General features: G+C 56.9%; 1 protein-coding gene across 6 annotated transcripts in view; it reads left to right on the top strand.

The window, feature by feature from the left end:
• Window positions 1-16,296, top strand: part of KIAA1614 — a 47,533-nt gene that overhangs the window by 13,229 nt on the left and 18,008 nt on the right. For all 6 annotated transcript variants that reach the window (XM_082703927.1, XM_082703926.1, XM_082703924.1 and 3 more), the window contains exons 2-4: window positions 35-978; window positions 1,714-1,777; window positions 11,542-11,685. In XM_082703927.1, the coding sequence (XP_082560053.1) occupies window positions 69-978; window positions 1,714-1,777; window positions 11,542-11,685 (1,118 nt within the window). In that variant the 5' untranslated portion in view covers window positions 35-68. The remainder of the gene's footprint in view (window positions 1-34; window positions 979-1,713; window positions 1,778-11,541; window positions 11,686-16,296) is intronic.

Consider the following 16,296-nt stretch of genomic DNA (forward strand, 5'->3'; position numbering starts at 1 on the left):
GGGTCTCAGGAGCTTTGTCTGTTTTCTCCTCCAGAGGGACCCAAATAGGGAGCAGAACAGCCAGCTCCATGGAGATGACCTCAGCTGTGGAGAGAAGTGGCCGTGAGCCACAGCTGCATAATGGACACCTTCCAAGACCCTGGTCCTGCTCTCTGGAAGACAGAAACCCCAGCCTGATGGCCCCCCAGCATGGAAGGGCATGGGGCATGCAGCTCCAAGGCCCCTCTGTGCTGGAGTCCAAAGTGAGGGCCTTGAAGGAAAAAATGTCCACAGGCAAACAGGGGGTGAGCCCCTGCCTCACTTCTCATGAGCGGCCGTCCAAGAAACCCAAATTCAGGCGAGTCAAGGGGGGCGCACCTGAGATTCTGTCAGAGCAGTCTTCCTTGCCCGATGCGGAGGAGGTCCTCCCTGCTCAGAATCCACCCGATGGGCAGCTGGACAGCGGTATCAACAAGGAGGAACCTGCCCAGAACGGGGGTCCCAGACCTCCCAGGCCACCTTCTAATGGGCTGGAGTGCTGGAACGGGAGGAGCCCGTGGCCTCCAGAAGCAGTACAGGCCTTGCCGGACAATGAGGGGAGTCTGCCGCCAGGGCCTGGCTCTTTGCAAGAGAACTTTGTTCACGGAGTCACCCCGGGCCGGCCTGGGGGCCCTGGGCCTTGTGACAAGGTCGCCCACGTGCCCAACCTGAGGAAAGGAAGGTCCTACACCCTTCAGGATGGTCTAGGTTCAGGCAGAGACCTGGACAGCTTGTCTCTGACCTGCGAGGAGGACTTTGCTTCCAGGCCAGCCCTACTGGGGGGGCTCTGGCGAGCTGCAGAGCTGGGGGCTCTGGGCACCGGGGGCAGTGCCTTATCCCTATCTGACCAGGTGGAGATGAACCGCCTTCTGCTGCAAGAGATGTTAAATGTTGGGGGTCAAGTCCCACCCAGGGTGGGAATCCCAGCCTGGACTCCATCCTGGGACAGACGCCCACCAGGTGAGGCTCACTCTGTAGGCCTGGGTGGCGGGGGCAAAAGGAGGGAGTCCGGGAGGAGACAAGGGGCCAGAGGGTACATGTGGAGGGGTGCGGCAGGAAAGGGAGAAGAGCACAGCCGCTGGCCACCTCGTTCCACAAGATGTCCTGTTATTCTGGGCTTTGACACAGACTCCTTACCACCTCCCAGCTAGTCTGCCTGCTGAAGACCCCCATGAGCCCCCAGACCAGTTGGAGGCTACCCTCTGAGCTTGGGGTGGAGGCGACCATGATTTTTTCCCTGTGGCTTACAACCCTTTCCGAAGAGGCTTCCTGGACCTTCCTCAGATGACTTGCCCCCAGCCCCAGTGGACCTCATCGCCTCCTGGTGGAGACCCCCCCCCCCCACACACACAGAGAAAACGCAGGCATTCTCTCAGGCGGCTGCTCTGCTGGGAAGTGCAACTGTGCAGGCCAGGGAGAGCCTTCTTACATGTCCTTCCTGCCACTCCAACAAAAGTCCATTCCTCACCCACACCTGAGAGGACCCACACGGTCCCCTTGGCCCATGGCAGTGCTCAGCAGCGGTCACCGTGACAGACTGTGCCTCTGCTTCCTCGGCTGAGACCCAGAGTAGAGTAGAGTTTATCTCAGGAGTAAGCCACTCCTGGGGAAAACTCTTCTCCGTGTGCATGAAGTGGCAGCTGAGAGCCCGGTTTCTGGCTCCGCCCTGATCTCTGCTTCTGTTCTGTGTCCTAGAGCGGCCAGCCGGGGACGTGGACTGGGACTCAGGTGTCTCCCTCCAGGACTCAGACCAGAGCAGGTGAGAGCCCAGGACGCACGCATCCTCTCCCTCCAGCCTCGCTGGGCTCCCCCTCGCTTGCCCAGCACCAGGAGAGTGGGAGGGCTCCGGAAAGCCAGGGGCAGGCAGGACCCCACACCAGCAGACCGGTGACAGTGGGCCACTGTGGATCCTCATATCTGAGACCCCATAGAAGTTGTCTGTCCCCCCCCGAGTCCCCATGGCTGCCTGGCTACTACTCGAGCAAAATCACTGGGCACAGGACGCAGTGTCAGAGCATTACCAATGACCCACTTTACGTCCCTGGGCGTCCTTTCTCGGCCCTGGGCTCGGTCTCTTGATCTTTAAGTTGGCCCACGTAGCATCTGTCTGGCTTCCTTCCCAGGACTGTGGTGGGGCCATCAGGAGACAATGGTTGTGAAAATCCTTAGGGCAAGTCCACAGATTGCAAAGCTTGTCTTCCACAGCTCCTTCCCCAGCCAGAGAGCTGCTGGTTCTGTAAAGGGGTTTGCCTCCTCCGACCTCACCTGTGACATCCCACAGGCGTGCTGCAACCCTGCCACCAGCGTCCCCAAGCAGCTGTGCTCTGGGTGGTCAGGACAGGGGGCCACACTCCCAAGTGTCGTGTCCTGGCAGGATGTGGGCTCAGTGGTGCTGAGTGGCCACCCCTGGTGCCTGCTCGAGGTTGGCCTCCGTCTTCCGTGAGCTCCTGGCTCTGCGCTCACCGGGCTCTGTGTCTCCGGCTGCACAGTGACATCTCTTGGTGAGGGTCTCCCAGCTTCTGTGGAGGGCAGAGGTCAGCATTGTTGCTGCTTCATTCCCAGGCCACTCCCTAGATAAATTCCACTTCCGTTGACCTGCCTTCCAGCAAATATGGAAGAGCCCCCCACACACACACAAATCGAGGCTGCCCCCGTTCAGGCGATCCAGCTTTTGCTTGGTGACTGGCCTTTGCTGTGGCCTTGGCCAAGGGCCGGATGGAGGAGGAGCCTTTCTGACGCTTTCGCTGCTCATTAGTTATGACTTGGAAGCATCATTGACTCCCCCCTGCCAGGTCCCCACGTAGCCGAGCCACCGTATGGAGGCGTGTGGCTGCAGAAAGGACCGGTCCTCAGGGACCCGCTGTCCTCCCCAGCCCCTCCTCCTTCCCTGGGGAGCCCCAGAGGAGGCAGCTGGGGCAGACGAACCTTGAGTCCTGTGAGTTGGGGCCTTCTCCTCCTGTACCTGCTCCGGCGTGCCACTTCTCACACGCCCCTCCCCCCGTAGGGTGTCTCCCCTGGGGGTTTTGTCCAGAGCTCACTGTTGAAAGGAGAACGTGGATAATAAGTACTAAGAATATCCGTTTTAGAGGAGGAGAAACTCAACTATGGGGAAGGAAGGGACGCCGCCCCAGTCCTGTGCAGCGATCGTGTTTGTGTGGAACCCTTGGGATGGGGATTTCTGGACAGTTGCTTCAACCGCCAGGCCACCTGCAGCATTTGAGGGTTCAGGTTGGGTGTAGGTGTGCTGGGGTAAGGTGTGTAGGTGTGTGCAGATGTGTGTGTATGTGTGATGGGCGTGTGTGTGTAGAAAGAAGCTGTCTTAGTGAGCTCTAGGACTGTGCCCAGCGTATATCTGGGCATGGAGTTGGCCTGGGGAAAACTATGGCCTCTGGGGTGCCTCACCGACCTGCGGTGCACAGTCAGGCCCCTCCTGAGTAGACACCCAGGCCCAAGGGCCAGGGAACATGCCTAGTTCAGGGATGAGAGAAACATCGGCCTTGTCTAGAAGCCCCCTTGGACAGAGCTCCTCATTGGTTCTATTCCTGAGTCTCCTGGGCAGAAATTGAAGTTGTCCCTAAGATGCTGCAGGCTCCCTCTGTTCCCTCAGGGGGATGGATTTATTGGCACCTTTTCCTTATAGCTGAACTTCCCCTGAGATCTTGGAAGTAAGGTCTGCTTCTCTGCACTCTGTAGTCCAGCAGTGCCAATGGGACCAGCATCCTGGGGACTTAGTGTCTGTACGGAGGGGCCTAGGGCTCTGGGCAGGGGTGTGTTCTGAGGCAGTGGCCGTGCTTCTCGGTGGCCATCCTTGAAGGGGTCAGAACAGACTCTGGCAGTGAGTCCTCTGATCTCCTCTGCAGGTGGGACGCAGAGAAGGTCCAGCCTCGCATTCCGGTCAGGCATCAGTGTCTTTGAGAATTGCAATCAAACACTCATTGACCATATTAATCCAACCTTTACTTAATTATAATTGTCTATAGTTGTTATCGCTTTGCATGGCAATCAGAAACGATGGTCACTGCAGAGCCTGAGACAGTCATCACGGTGTGCACGGGATGCAGGCTGGCCTGTTAGGGGGGCAGTCTCCGAGACAGTTGACCTTGCAGGTGGGTCACCTGAGATGCTGTGGGAACACTAGAAGTGCTCTGGGACCCTGAAGGCTAAGAGCCAAATGCACAGGAGACCTCCATCCCCTGACCCCAGGGCAGCCCCCTCTACTGGGAAGGTTGAATCCTAGAGAGCTGGAATGTGGCGGTGCCTGTCCTTTCCTCTGGAAGACCATGCCAGCCCCGCCCTCTCCCAGCCCCTGTTGTGTGCTGGGCTTGTGCCAACTCTCTGCCCACATCTTCACTTTATCCTAATAACTAACCGTGGCAGTTGTTCCTGGTCCCTGACAAAGAGGCCCCTCTGGGGAGAGGTTAAGTGACTTGCCCAGGGTCATACAGCTAGTAAGTGTGGGAACCAGGGTTTGCTGGCAGAGCTGCCTGGTGCCACAGTCTGGGCGCTCACCCGCATGCCACACTGCACCAGCACAGGCCGCTCCTCGAGTTAGGGATCTGGGGGTCTTCTGCCTCCCCCAGTGCCGGCGAGGTGTTCTGAGGGAAGGGCGAAGAAGGGGAGGTGCCAGGCTCCATGGGTTAATCTTGTTTCTCACCCAAGCACTGTTGAGATGATTTGGGGAGTGGGGTTCATGTTTGGGGAGAGGAGGACGTGGCAGGCAAGCACTTCAGAGAGGGCAGATGGGGGCCAGTGCTGTCGGCCACCTGTTCGCGGGCTGAGGGGGATCTGGTCGGTCGAGACAGGCGCAGGGAGGAGAGTGAGGTGGGCGCTCTGCTCAGGGCCGGCCCTGCCTTCGTCCATGCTTAGCAGCCCGTGGGCATCCCACCCTCACTGATAAAATGGCCTGGACCAGCTCGGCCTCTTCCCTCTCTGGAGGCACTGAGAGAGCAGGTCAGGATTACAGATTGCCTTAGGATCCCAAGTTAACCCGGCTTGGGCAAAACATCCGTGAAGCCAGGGGAGCAGTGTAGTCAAGGCAATCCGTATCCCAGGGCTGGTCCCCAAAGGGAGTCTGAGCTGAAAGCAACGGGCCTTGGGCGGCGGCAGGTGCCAGCGCGCCCCCTTGAGGCCGACTCCGGCTCCATCAGGACCTTCCGCAGGGGATCCGTGCCCTGCAGGGCGGTAGTGATTGTTCAGCCTTGGGGAAAATGGAGAGAAGAGGGTCTTTGGGTTGTGTTTTATTTGTGCTCTAATGATGAAGGAGACTCAGAGGATTCCCAGGTTGTTGACTTCCCCCATCCCTGTGGCAGAATCGTGCCCCCATTTCAGAAGCTGAGGCCCGAGGGAAGCCCAGCTCCCACACACACCTCTTCATGAGAAGAGAAGGCAGAGGGCCAGCCTGCAGCGGCCCATACCCTAGTGGGTTCCAGTTTTCCGGCCCCTGCTGGGTCAAAACTCCCTGCCTCAAAGCAGCTCATAGACCCCAGTGCAAAGGGAGGCAGGCCGGGATCCCCCAAGGATTTCAGAGGCCTGGCCTGTGGCTCAAGGGGTCAGGCCCATAGCTGCTAGTCTCCGGCTTTTTAAAAATTAACATATTAACTAGCATTTTCAGAGAGCATCCTGTGAACCAACCTCTGTGTATGATTTCAGAGGGAACTGCCCATTTTTGTGCTCACTGCTGTCTTCACCTGTATCAGCTTTAGCCATAGATGCTGCTGCTGGGTCTCCTCCTGGAGCTCCTTGGGGGCAAAAACTGTGCCGATCTGATCTCCAGCGCCCTGTGCCTGCCATGTAGCGACACAGAACAGGCCCTCAGAAAATGTATGGCAGAGGCTCAGAGGCAGGAGCGTAGGTGGGCTTGGTAGGAGTGGGATGGACACAGGACAGGACGCCCCGTGTGCGTAGGGCCTGCAGGAAGGCTTTCGAGAAGGCTGAAGCGGGATGCGTGGATACTACAGGATACAAGACGGGAAGGCTGGCTCTCCATTTACGGAGAGGTATGGAACTGAGATTTCAAGTAGGGCAGTGAGAGTGGACTGACATTCTCTGTCTTCCTCCTGCCGCACCCACTGCCATTCGTTGTCCGACAACCGTGTCTTTATTTTTTTATTTTTTTTAAAGGTTTTACGTATTTATTTGACAGACAGCGATCACAAGTAGGCAGAGAGGCAGGCTGAGAGAGAGGGGAAAGCAGGCTCACTGTTGAGCAGAGGCCTAATGCGGGACTTGATCCCAGGACCCCGGGATCTTGACCTGAGCTGAAGGCAGAGGCTTTAACCCACTGAGCCACCCAGGTGCCCCCAGTGACCGTGTCTTTAGACTGCAGGGCTGTTGCCGTGGCCTGTGGCCTGGCACCCGTGCTCCACAGCTGGTGAGAGGGTTTGGAGATCATTCTGGCTGACTGGTCAGGTTCTGGATCTTCTGAGCCCCTAGGATTAGGGAGCATGATGAGTCCTGGGGGTGAGCATGGGAGAAGAGGCGTTCTAGCACATTCCCAGGATCCTCCCGGCTGTAGGGGTACCAAGGCAAGGGAGTGGGGAAGGATGGCAGAGCCACAGCCTGTCCTTCGTATCCCCAGCCACCCCCCATCCTGCCCGCAGACTCAGATATACAGACGCAAAGGAAAACTGGAGGACAGCCCCCTTGGCACTCCCAAGCCCACAAGAGCACACCTAAAAAGAAAAGGTAAACCACTCACCAGCGTTCCGATACTGTGCTCTGGATTATGTAGGGTTCTAAGTGCTGGGTGGAGAAGGAGGAACCCTAACGCTTGAAGCCTTGACGCACAGCTCGTGCCTCCTGGAGCACGCTTGCCACCGTGTGACCACACTTGCCCACGCGCCACACATGGAAACCTCATGACGGTCCCAGTCTCTGTGAATACAGAGGCTGCAGAAAGCTGCTTTACTCTAGACCACTTGTGGGCTTGGGCTGACATTCAAGAAGAGTCCATTCAAACTCCCGTCCTGGCCTCCGGAGTTGAGCTGGCCACTCTCCCTCCTATGGGGGGGAGTCTTGGGCACCTGGCTCTGCACAGGGAGGCCAGGTGGTGCTGCCCAGAGGGGCCACCCCCTAGGGAATTTGTTAGCCTTCAAGATGGCAAGAACAAAGCCAGCCGCCCTACTCTCCCCAAGTAAGTTGGCGTCTTAAGGAAGCTCTGTTCGCCTCGCCCCAGATTCTTTCCAAGGTGTTCAGTGAGACAGCAACCATTCGTAAGGGCGCCCGCTCCTCCTTCTCTGGTCAGAAGTTGCCTGTTAATTCTCTGGGCAGCAGCTGCCCTCCGCTACCAGTCTCCTCGGGCTCCCCATTCGACAGGCATCGCCTTCTCGGTAAGCCCTGTCAAGAGTGTTCCAGAGCAAAACCACCAAGCCTTCTTGAGTTTCAGAACAGGTTCCCTTCCAAACATACCTTCCCCTTGAAGACGAGGACAATGTCATCTCTTTGGGATTTCAGTTCACGGTTAGGGGGTCCATCCTTTGTTCCTAAGAAGAGAGTAACTTAAATAACCCCAATAATATCAGCAGTAGGAGTAGTGAATGCTAACCTGATTGAAATGTACCCAGTAGCCTGCTCCTTTTAAAAGGATCTCAGTCTCTCTTCTCAGCTGAGCCCTTCGTTAGCAGATGAAGAAACTGAGGCTTAACCCCAGAGTAACCTGCCAGGGTGACCCGCTTGTAAGGGGCAGCCCAGAGTTAGGACCGGGTTAGGCTGCTCCAGAGCCACACTTGGAACCCGTGCTCTGCTCCAGCCTGGCGTGTATTGCCGCCCGCGAGGGGGAAGACGCCAGTGATAACATCCCCAGGATAGCATCCCACTGTCAGGCCACACGGGGTCAGGACTCAATTTCAGGCCCGCCTTTTCTCTTCCCCTCACTCGGGGAAACTGCACACAGTGGGACAGCAGGAGGGCTTGGCCCTCGGTCATCTAAAAGCTTTATCGAATACAAAGATGGAACAAATGCAAGACAAGAAGGTTTATATATGTCCTGTATGTGATACATTTCCCCTTTGCCCATGGATCCTGGAATCTAGGAAATGTCAGATCTCTTTATAGTCCAAATTATTTCCCTAATTCGAGTTCCTGGAATCAAAGGGTGAGACTGAGACTTGCTGGAGCTTATTATTTTAATCCAGGATTATAATGGCTGTAGAAAGAGTCTACTCTGTCCTGTTGACCTCCCTCCTTGGCTAGGAGAGGCGAGGTAGCTGTCCTGGTGATCTCCACCTGTCTGGCCATTAGGGGAGCTGAAGTCAAAGCTAAGCCTGTCTCTCCACCAGGAAACTGGCTTAGAGGGAGAGACCAGACGCGGGGAACAGGCCACCCTTGTCCTTGCAATCAGCTTGGGACACTGGTGGTTGGAGGGACAGAGGGAACGGCCAGAGTACTCCTGTGGTACTCTAGCTGTCCCCAACAATTAGTTCCTTTAAAAGAAAAAAAGAAAGAAAGACAGAAAGAAAGAAAGATGATTTTATTTATTTATTTGAGAGAGAGAGAGAACATGGGCAGAGTGGGGGACGGTCATGCAGAGGGAGAGGGGGAAGCAGGCTCCTCACTGAGCAGGGAACCTGTCACAGGGCTCAACCCCATCATGATCTGAGCCAAAGGCAAATGCTTCACTGACTGAGCCACGCAGGCACCCCCAAAATTAGTTCCTTGTAGGTGGTGTTGCTCCTTGGTAACTAAAGCTCTGTGATGTGAACCCCCCAGGGAGAGGACCTCAAAATCCCCAACCCCAGCCCGTGGGGTCCACCAGACCACCTGGCCAAGACCTGGGCTCCCAGGGTAGCAGCGTGAGTCTCTGCAGCTGTCCAGCTCGCACTGTCTGCAGACGGCGGGGACTAAGGCCCAGGGAGGAACAGCGCTCAGCCTTGTTATCCCTGTGCCCTACCCGCTGAGCTGATGAGTCCCAGACGGCCAAAGCTTTCGGGAGAGGAGCAACATGGTCTGTTCTGAGATGGAATTGCCTAAGCGTAGCCATGCACTGACCGCCCCAGCCCTTCCAGGAAATTTCCACAAATGTGGGAGCTGAGATGGCGGGGTATAGGCCGTGACGGGAAGGGGTTGGCTCTAGGGCCGCATGCCCTGGGCAGAGGCCAGGGCCAGACTAGACAGGAAAGCCTCGCTCGGATGGAAGAGTCTGGACCTGTCAGGCTGGCAGGGCCGGCACCCCTGGGGCAGACGGGCAAGAGGCAGCAATGATTCCAGGGGGGCAGTTGGGCTGGGAGAGGCTCAACGTCCCCCGGCACTGCAGCCGTTGGCCCCCCCCTCCCGTGACAAGGAGCCCTTTCCCCCTCCATGGGGCTGGCCAGGGCCAGGAGTGCCTGCCCTGCTGACCTTGACTGCCATCTGTGAAGGGGGCTGCCACTCCCCACTCTGCTCAGCTTGTCACTGCACGGATGCCTTCAGGAGCCTAAAAAGCCTTACTTTTCCAATCAGTGGAGAAAGCAGCTTTGTTTGCCAGGAACCAAAGCAGGGCAGCTGATGGGAAAAAGAAAAAAAAAAAAAAAAAAAAGAATTAACAGCTCCAAGTAGAGGGAGCAGAAAGGAAGCAACAAAGCTGGAAAATGGCTTAAAAACCTGGGGGCAAGGCCGGTCCTGGCAGCATCTGGCCAGCTGCCTGGGGGCCCTCCTGCCTGCCCACCAGGTCTTGTGACAAATGCCCTGCGACAGCCGGGGAAGCACAGCTGTCACCGGAAGGCTCGGGGCGTGTGGGCGGGCAGCCAGCGGCCCGCGGCTGCAGGGGCGTCTCTCGGGCTGGTAACCTCATTATCTCTGCTGTCGGAGCAGGAGCCCCAGGGAGCACAGCTGCTCTCAGCAGCACATCGGAGGGGCCGCCTGCCTGGGAAGCCGTGCAGAGCAAGGTCTCCCCTGCCAAAGGAGGCTTCACGGGGCCGCAGGCCTGGAGATGCACTTTCACGTCCCTCCAGTAAACCCGCCTCGTTCCAAAACTGTGCCTGGGCCTTGCCAGGGTTCGTATGCACAGATGGTGCCTTTATTCTAGCAGTTCTTTTTTTTTTTTTTTTCCCTTGGGCCCCAAAGCAAGGTTAGGTGCAAAGCATGAGCAACAAAGAAAGAGACAAAAGCAAGCAAGAAGAGAAAAGAATAGGCAAGAAAAGAGAAAAAGAAAGAACCACAGACTGCCCGAGCTTGTCCAAGGATGTCCCAGGGAGGCCCCAGAGTTATGCCATTTCCCACTCACATCTGTCATCTGTCATCCAGGAAACTGCTTGCTGCCTTCTCCGGGTCAGGCCCCTTTCTTGGGGTCACCCATGCGGTGGGCGAGACACAGGATTTGGGGGGCTTTCATCTGAGATCTAAGCCTGGCTGAGCCTCTACCTGCTTGGGCTCTCTTTTAGTGGACCCTCCCTGGTGAGGACAGCCCAGCGGCTGTGACAGTGCGGACAGGGGCAGCCGCGGGGGATGCTGAAGTCACATCAAAGAGTGTGACTCCAGCCACAAGGCCTCTCAGGCTGCCCTGGGGATCCAGGGACGGGAGGAAGGAGACGACAGAGGGTGTGGGAAGGAGACTGGAGGCAGGGGGGCTGGCGATCGTCTGCTTTGCTCTCCACTGATGTTCGACCTTGAGCTGTGTGCCAAATGTTCGTGTCTGCTGCAGAACGTCCTCATCTGTCAAGCAGCGAGCACACCTGCCCTGGGCCAGCCTGGCTGGGGAGAGGGAGCTCGGCGGAGAGAAATGGCTTGTCAGTGGGAGGTTGTGGGGCTGCCTTATTCTGTACCCTGGTGTGGGCTGTAAGTCACTGTCGGCCAGACAGCTTTGAAAGAGGGCCACCGCTCTGGACTGTGGCTCTGGACCGGCCCGGGAGGCCACACATCTGGCAGGTGGGGAGGGCTGGCAGAGGACCTTTATTACGAAATTCGAGCCATTGGCTGACTTGGTGTGGGTCTAGCTTAACTTCTCTCAGCCCTGAGCTGATGCCTGATGGGTTTGGATGGGGACTGAGGCAAGCAAGCACCAAGATTTACAGAAATGTCATTCTCCGCAAGGAGCAGAATGCGACGGGCTGAGGCCTGACTCCTCGTGTCTGCGGTGGGGGCTTGCATGGGTACGTGTGGGTGCAAAGAGAGGCAGAAGGAGAGAGGGAGGTGATGTGTGTAAAGACCATCTGGCTGGGCACGGGCCCAGTCCGACAATGCCAGGCCCTTCCCCCGCCCTCCCGGATAACTCCCATTGCCTGCCCAGGGAAGGAACAATAGAATAATCTGGAGATTTCCCTGCCCTTCTTAGATCCTCCTGGGATCTCTGCATCCGGTCGCTGAGCAGATGTCCAAGGCGGGCCAGCTCCCCAGCCATGTCCAGAGATACTCAGAGCCATCGCCCAGACCCTAGGCCCAGGACCCCAGGCCCCAGGCCGGCACCCTCTGTGCAGGAGCTGGACAAGGAAGGCTGCACATGCAGGGCATTTTCTGGCACAGCCAAGCTCAATGCTGTGAAAGCCCTTCTAATCCGTGTTATTTTCTTCTAATCCCTCCCCCGCCTGCTCTGGCCCGTGTGTCACCCTGCAGGACCTTTGGTCCCAAGCCGGAGTCTGTGCTGAGCCCCAGGCATGAGGAAGCCAAGCATCTGCTGCAGCGAGCCCGCATGAAGGCCCGGACACGGCCCCTCCGTGCCAGCCATGAGATCATGCCCGCCGTTGCCCAGGGTGGCCGGTGAGTGGGGCCCCGGCCAGGCTGGCCAAGGAGGGCTGTGGCAGGGAGGAGAGGTAGGATCTGGCCGAAAGGCCGCCGCTCACTCCTCCCTCTGTCTGCGTGCGTGGTTCCCATGTCAGGGCCTTGATCTGAATCATTTAGTCTCTCAGCACACCTTGACTGGGTGTCGAGGGAGGTGGAGGGAGTGGCTCAAAGGCCAGAGAGCTCAGTGGAAGCACGTCGTGGAAGTCAAGTTGAACAGTGTGGAGGAAATCTCCAGGATCTGACGTAGGTAGAGAGCATGACCACACGTGCATCTTAGTAAAGCTGTTCTGGCTCCGATCCAGGGGCCCCGGGGCAGTGAGCGCGCTGTGCTGTGGTCCTGGTGAGATGGGACCGGGAGGAGGCTGCAGAGACAAGGCATTGCCAAGAGCCAGAAGCAGGCAGGTTTACTGAGGCAGCAGAGAAGGGAGACATGTTGAGACTCTGGAACCAGACCAGTGGGTTCATACCGGCTGTATGCCATTAGGGAAGCCTCCGTGCCTCAGTTTTGTCATCTGCACAGTGGGAATTGTTACAACGCCCATCCTACGGGGTTGTTGTGAGGGTTACATGAAGTCCCACGTGTCAGGTGTTTAGAACTGAGCCCCGTGCAGAGTGGGGACTGTGTGGGTTAGTGACCCATACATAGCCCGTGAGTTAACTGGACATGGGCAGTGTGAGGCAGGGAAGCATCCCGGGTGAAGCCCAGGGTCTGACTGGGTATCTGGAGGTTTGCTGGTGCCTCAGCCTGGGGGTGAAGTCTAGGTGCAGGGTCAGGCTTTGGAGGGGGCTGCCCGTGAACCTCGCCCTGGACTTGCCTATCGGGCAGTTGGATACGAGATCCGTAGAGGAGGAGAGAGGTCAGAATGGCCTAATTGGACATTACCCTGCTTTCACGATGTTAGGGTCGTGGGTGGGAGTGAGCCAACTGGACATGAACAAGTTCAAGGACATTCAGACCATCACTTCACCTAGGTGACCACTCCTTGGGTGACCTTGATCCTGTCATCGCGCCGTTCCATGTGCTGTGCCCCTCCAGGAACCGTTGACACATGGAGTTCACACACCCGAGCCAGTGCATCTGGGTGGGCCTGACCCGGAGCTGCCAGCCCGTGCCACACCGGGCCAGCCCCAAAGCAGGACGTCCGCGCTGTTGACAAAGCCTGTGATGGGCACGCTGGCTGTGCTGGTTTCCATCACGTGGTACTAGCGGGAGCGGGGATTCTCAGTGGAACTGGACCATATGCTCTCTGATGGGGAGTGCTGAGCCCGCTCATGGAAGGTCATGGCTCCGCTGAGGTGACTCCAGCATGTGCAGAGGGCTGAGGCCTGCCTCCGGGTTCAGTGTCACGGTGACACCTAGGAGGGGCTCCAGAGATCCTAACCCGGCAAGCAAGCTCCCCTTTTATTTCTGCGTCTGTGCCTTGTCTCAGTGTGCTTGGAGGACACTAGCTGGGAATAGGCATGGCTTCTTGGGAGCATCCAAACTCTTCTCCTCTGCATGTATGTGGCACCCAGAGCCATAGAGTGTCACAGAGCCCTCCGCTCCACTTTCTATAGATCCTTGGGCTGGGCTTTGTAGCCACAAAACAGTCAAGAGGATGATTTGCAAAGCAGATGTGACTGTAATGGCGGTCCTGTTGGACACCTTCTGTTCCCCAGATCCCCCAAGCAGCTCATAACAATCCCAGTCACTGACCTTAAAGTACGTTCCCTTTCGTCAGGCTGTCCCCTGGCTATCGAAATGCTATGGAAATGCAAGGTGACCCACTTTAACAGCTGCCGTGTCCAGAAAAGAATTACTTCGACTTGGCGGCACTGGTGAATCCTCAGAGGGGGTAGCTGAAAAATCAACGCCAGATGGCTCGCTGCAGATGCTTCTAAAGGTTATGCTTGTCAGATCACCCTGGAGAGCCATGCTGAGTTCACATGGAGATGCCACACAGGCCCCAGGCCTGAGTCAGACGCACCAGCACCCCCGTACCCTCCCCCGCCCTCGGCCCAGAGGCATCCCTCCTTCCAAAGAGCAGTTCAGTGAAAGATGGCTGGGAGAGAGGGGGCTGTCTCCAGAAAGCCTTCTCTGTCCTAGGTCTGGCTGGAGGCGGCTGGGGCAGGCCCAAACAGACAGGCTTTTCCCGCAGGTGAAGAGGTGGCAGTAGCTGCCTTTTCTGGAAGCAAATCAGTGTAGAAACCCAGTAGCTCCTGGAAACACAGACTTTTGCCATTTGGGGCACAGGCACACTGAGGTTGCTATTCCTAATACCAGGAGGGCAGAACATGCCAGAAAGATGCAGGGTCCGGGAGGCGGGTGCACCACGAGAGCTCTTGTCCTGTGTCAGGTCGTGGCTCCGTTAAGACTCTGGAGCATGTGTGGGTTGCATGGATCGTGTGGTTGGAAACGCACAGTTATAGGAAGTGAGCCTCCAGAAAGGGCTTCTGCTCGCCTCTTGTTCCAGGGGGATGGGGATGGGATGGGGATTCTCTGGCCAGAGCCTTCCCTTCCCGGCAAGAGGGCTCTGGAGAGCTGACCCAGAAACCCCCACATGGACAGCGACCCCTCAGATCCTGAGCAGTGGAAGAGACACAGGTGCAAGGTGGGGTCTTCAAGGGCCAGCGCTCGGGGCTCCAGGGGATTCACAGGCACCAACAGAGAACGGTCCCCGGCTCAGGGATCCCAGGAACCTCCCTGGCCATGCGGAGACAGGCAGGGAGACCCTGAACCACCCAGGGGGCGATCCTAGGGAAGAACTTCACATCTCAGCTGCGAACCCCTCTCTGAAAGCAGACCCACATTATGACTTTTGGGGGTCCCAAGGCATTCTGGCCTTGTCTGCCTTCCTCCATAATAAAAGTTAAAAGTTACAGTTTACGACCATGCTGATTTAAAGGTATCCCATATTAGAATGTTTTCTTAGACTTTAAAGACTGTTTTCTTCTGATTTGAAAAGAAATTGAAACATTTTCATGGGTCCCTGGAAGTATCGTGGCCCGTAGGCGTTGCGACTGCTGTGCGCAGTGGGTAGATAGGGCCCGGCTGAGTGTGAGCTCCAGACAACAGGAGGACTGATAGCTCTGCAGAATTCCTCCAAGCAGAGCTTTTAAGCACAGGTTCCACTCAGGCCTCAAAGCAGGCAGACCCACGTGCTTGACAGTAGTTAAAAAAAAAAAAAATTTCCTCCTGGAGCAGTGCTCATTGAAAGAAGATACTGGAGTCAGGATTAGCAGCCAGTGTGCAGGCCCCCAGGACCCAGTGCATCCCCGGGCAGGGAAATATTTAGCCAACACCTAGTCGCCGCCTCCAGGGAGGCCCCTGTGCTTGCCCTGTGGCACTTGAAGCTGCATGATTTAGGAAGTGTTCACCCCCCACCCCCCTTAGTGTGGCAGGCAGGACCCTGGCTGTCACTTTCCTCTGCCCGCTCAGCATTCCCAGTTAGGTGACCAGCAGGCCTGAGGGATCGGAGGCCTAGGCTCCAAGGTTTGAGCCTGTACTCTGCCTGACGAGGCCCGAGTGAGGGAGGGCCCTAAGCTCCCAGCCGTAGCTGGCTCCCGTGGAGCTTTGCAGAGACTCAGTCTTGAGCAATGTCTCTCTGACCTCACAGCCTTTATACACCGTATTGGACCCCCTCAGCCATCCAGACCATTCCAACCCATCAGGACTGGGAGGTCAGCCAGTGGCTTTGCTGTCAAGACACAGAGGCAGGGGTAGATAGGGATGGCCAGTGATACCCCCAGGGCACCAGTCACGTTCACGTGAGCCACAGAGGCAATGCCATTTATTCAGACAGAAAGGACAGCCGGGACGGACAGCCTGCCCAGTCCAGTGGATGCTGTGTCTGTGTCCGGGCCGCTGTCCCCACTGGCTGGCATGCTTTAACAGTAACCATTAAGCATGTATGGTTTCTTCCTGCTGCTGTCTGAACTCCTTTCCTTTTAATTGTGTATCAGAGCTGTCCTTCTGTTGGGTAGCCGTAAGCTTGGTGAAGGAGAAACTCAGGTTAAGGCGGCCTTTTGGAAAGCATTGGCATCCTTCTTCCAGAGTCACTGGAGCATCGAGTTCGGGGAAGGATTAGTAAATCCACTAATCGCCCACAGACATTTCATTATAATAAGTTGCTGGCGTCTCCAGGCAGCTTGAGCCAGTTGTGCTCTGTACACAATGCTACTGGAGAAGAGTCTACTTCTCTGTTGGGGGAGGTGGGGGAGGGGGGCCAGAGGAAGGTAACATTAGGGAAGGTTTCGGAGACACTTTGAGGACTAAAAACAGTAACATAACACATGGACTACACCAGTATAGATGATTGCATATGTGGGCACATTTCTAAGCAATTGGAAAGAGGTAGCAGGTCTCCAAAATGCAGGCTCCTGTCTCCAGGCAGGACTAGACCACCAGCTCAGTCAGGGTCTAGTTCTATTTTTGTGGCCCTGTCTGAGGGAGAAAACATACCCACGGCTTGCCTTTGCAGCCGCTCAGGTGCCCGTCAGCCTGGGAGCTGGTCCTGTGTGGCCTCTCCTTTCTAGGAATGAGGTCGGACCATGTGGCCACGGAAGAGCCTTCCAGCACTAACATCCTGGGAGTCTGTGATGACACAT

The sequence above is a fragment of the Mustela nivalis genome (genome assembly GCF_964662115.1).
Source record: "Mustela nivalis genome assembly, chromosome: 16".
Lineage (NCBI taxonomy): Eukaryota > Metazoa > Chordata > Mammalia > Carnivora > Mustelidae > Mustela > Mustela nivalis.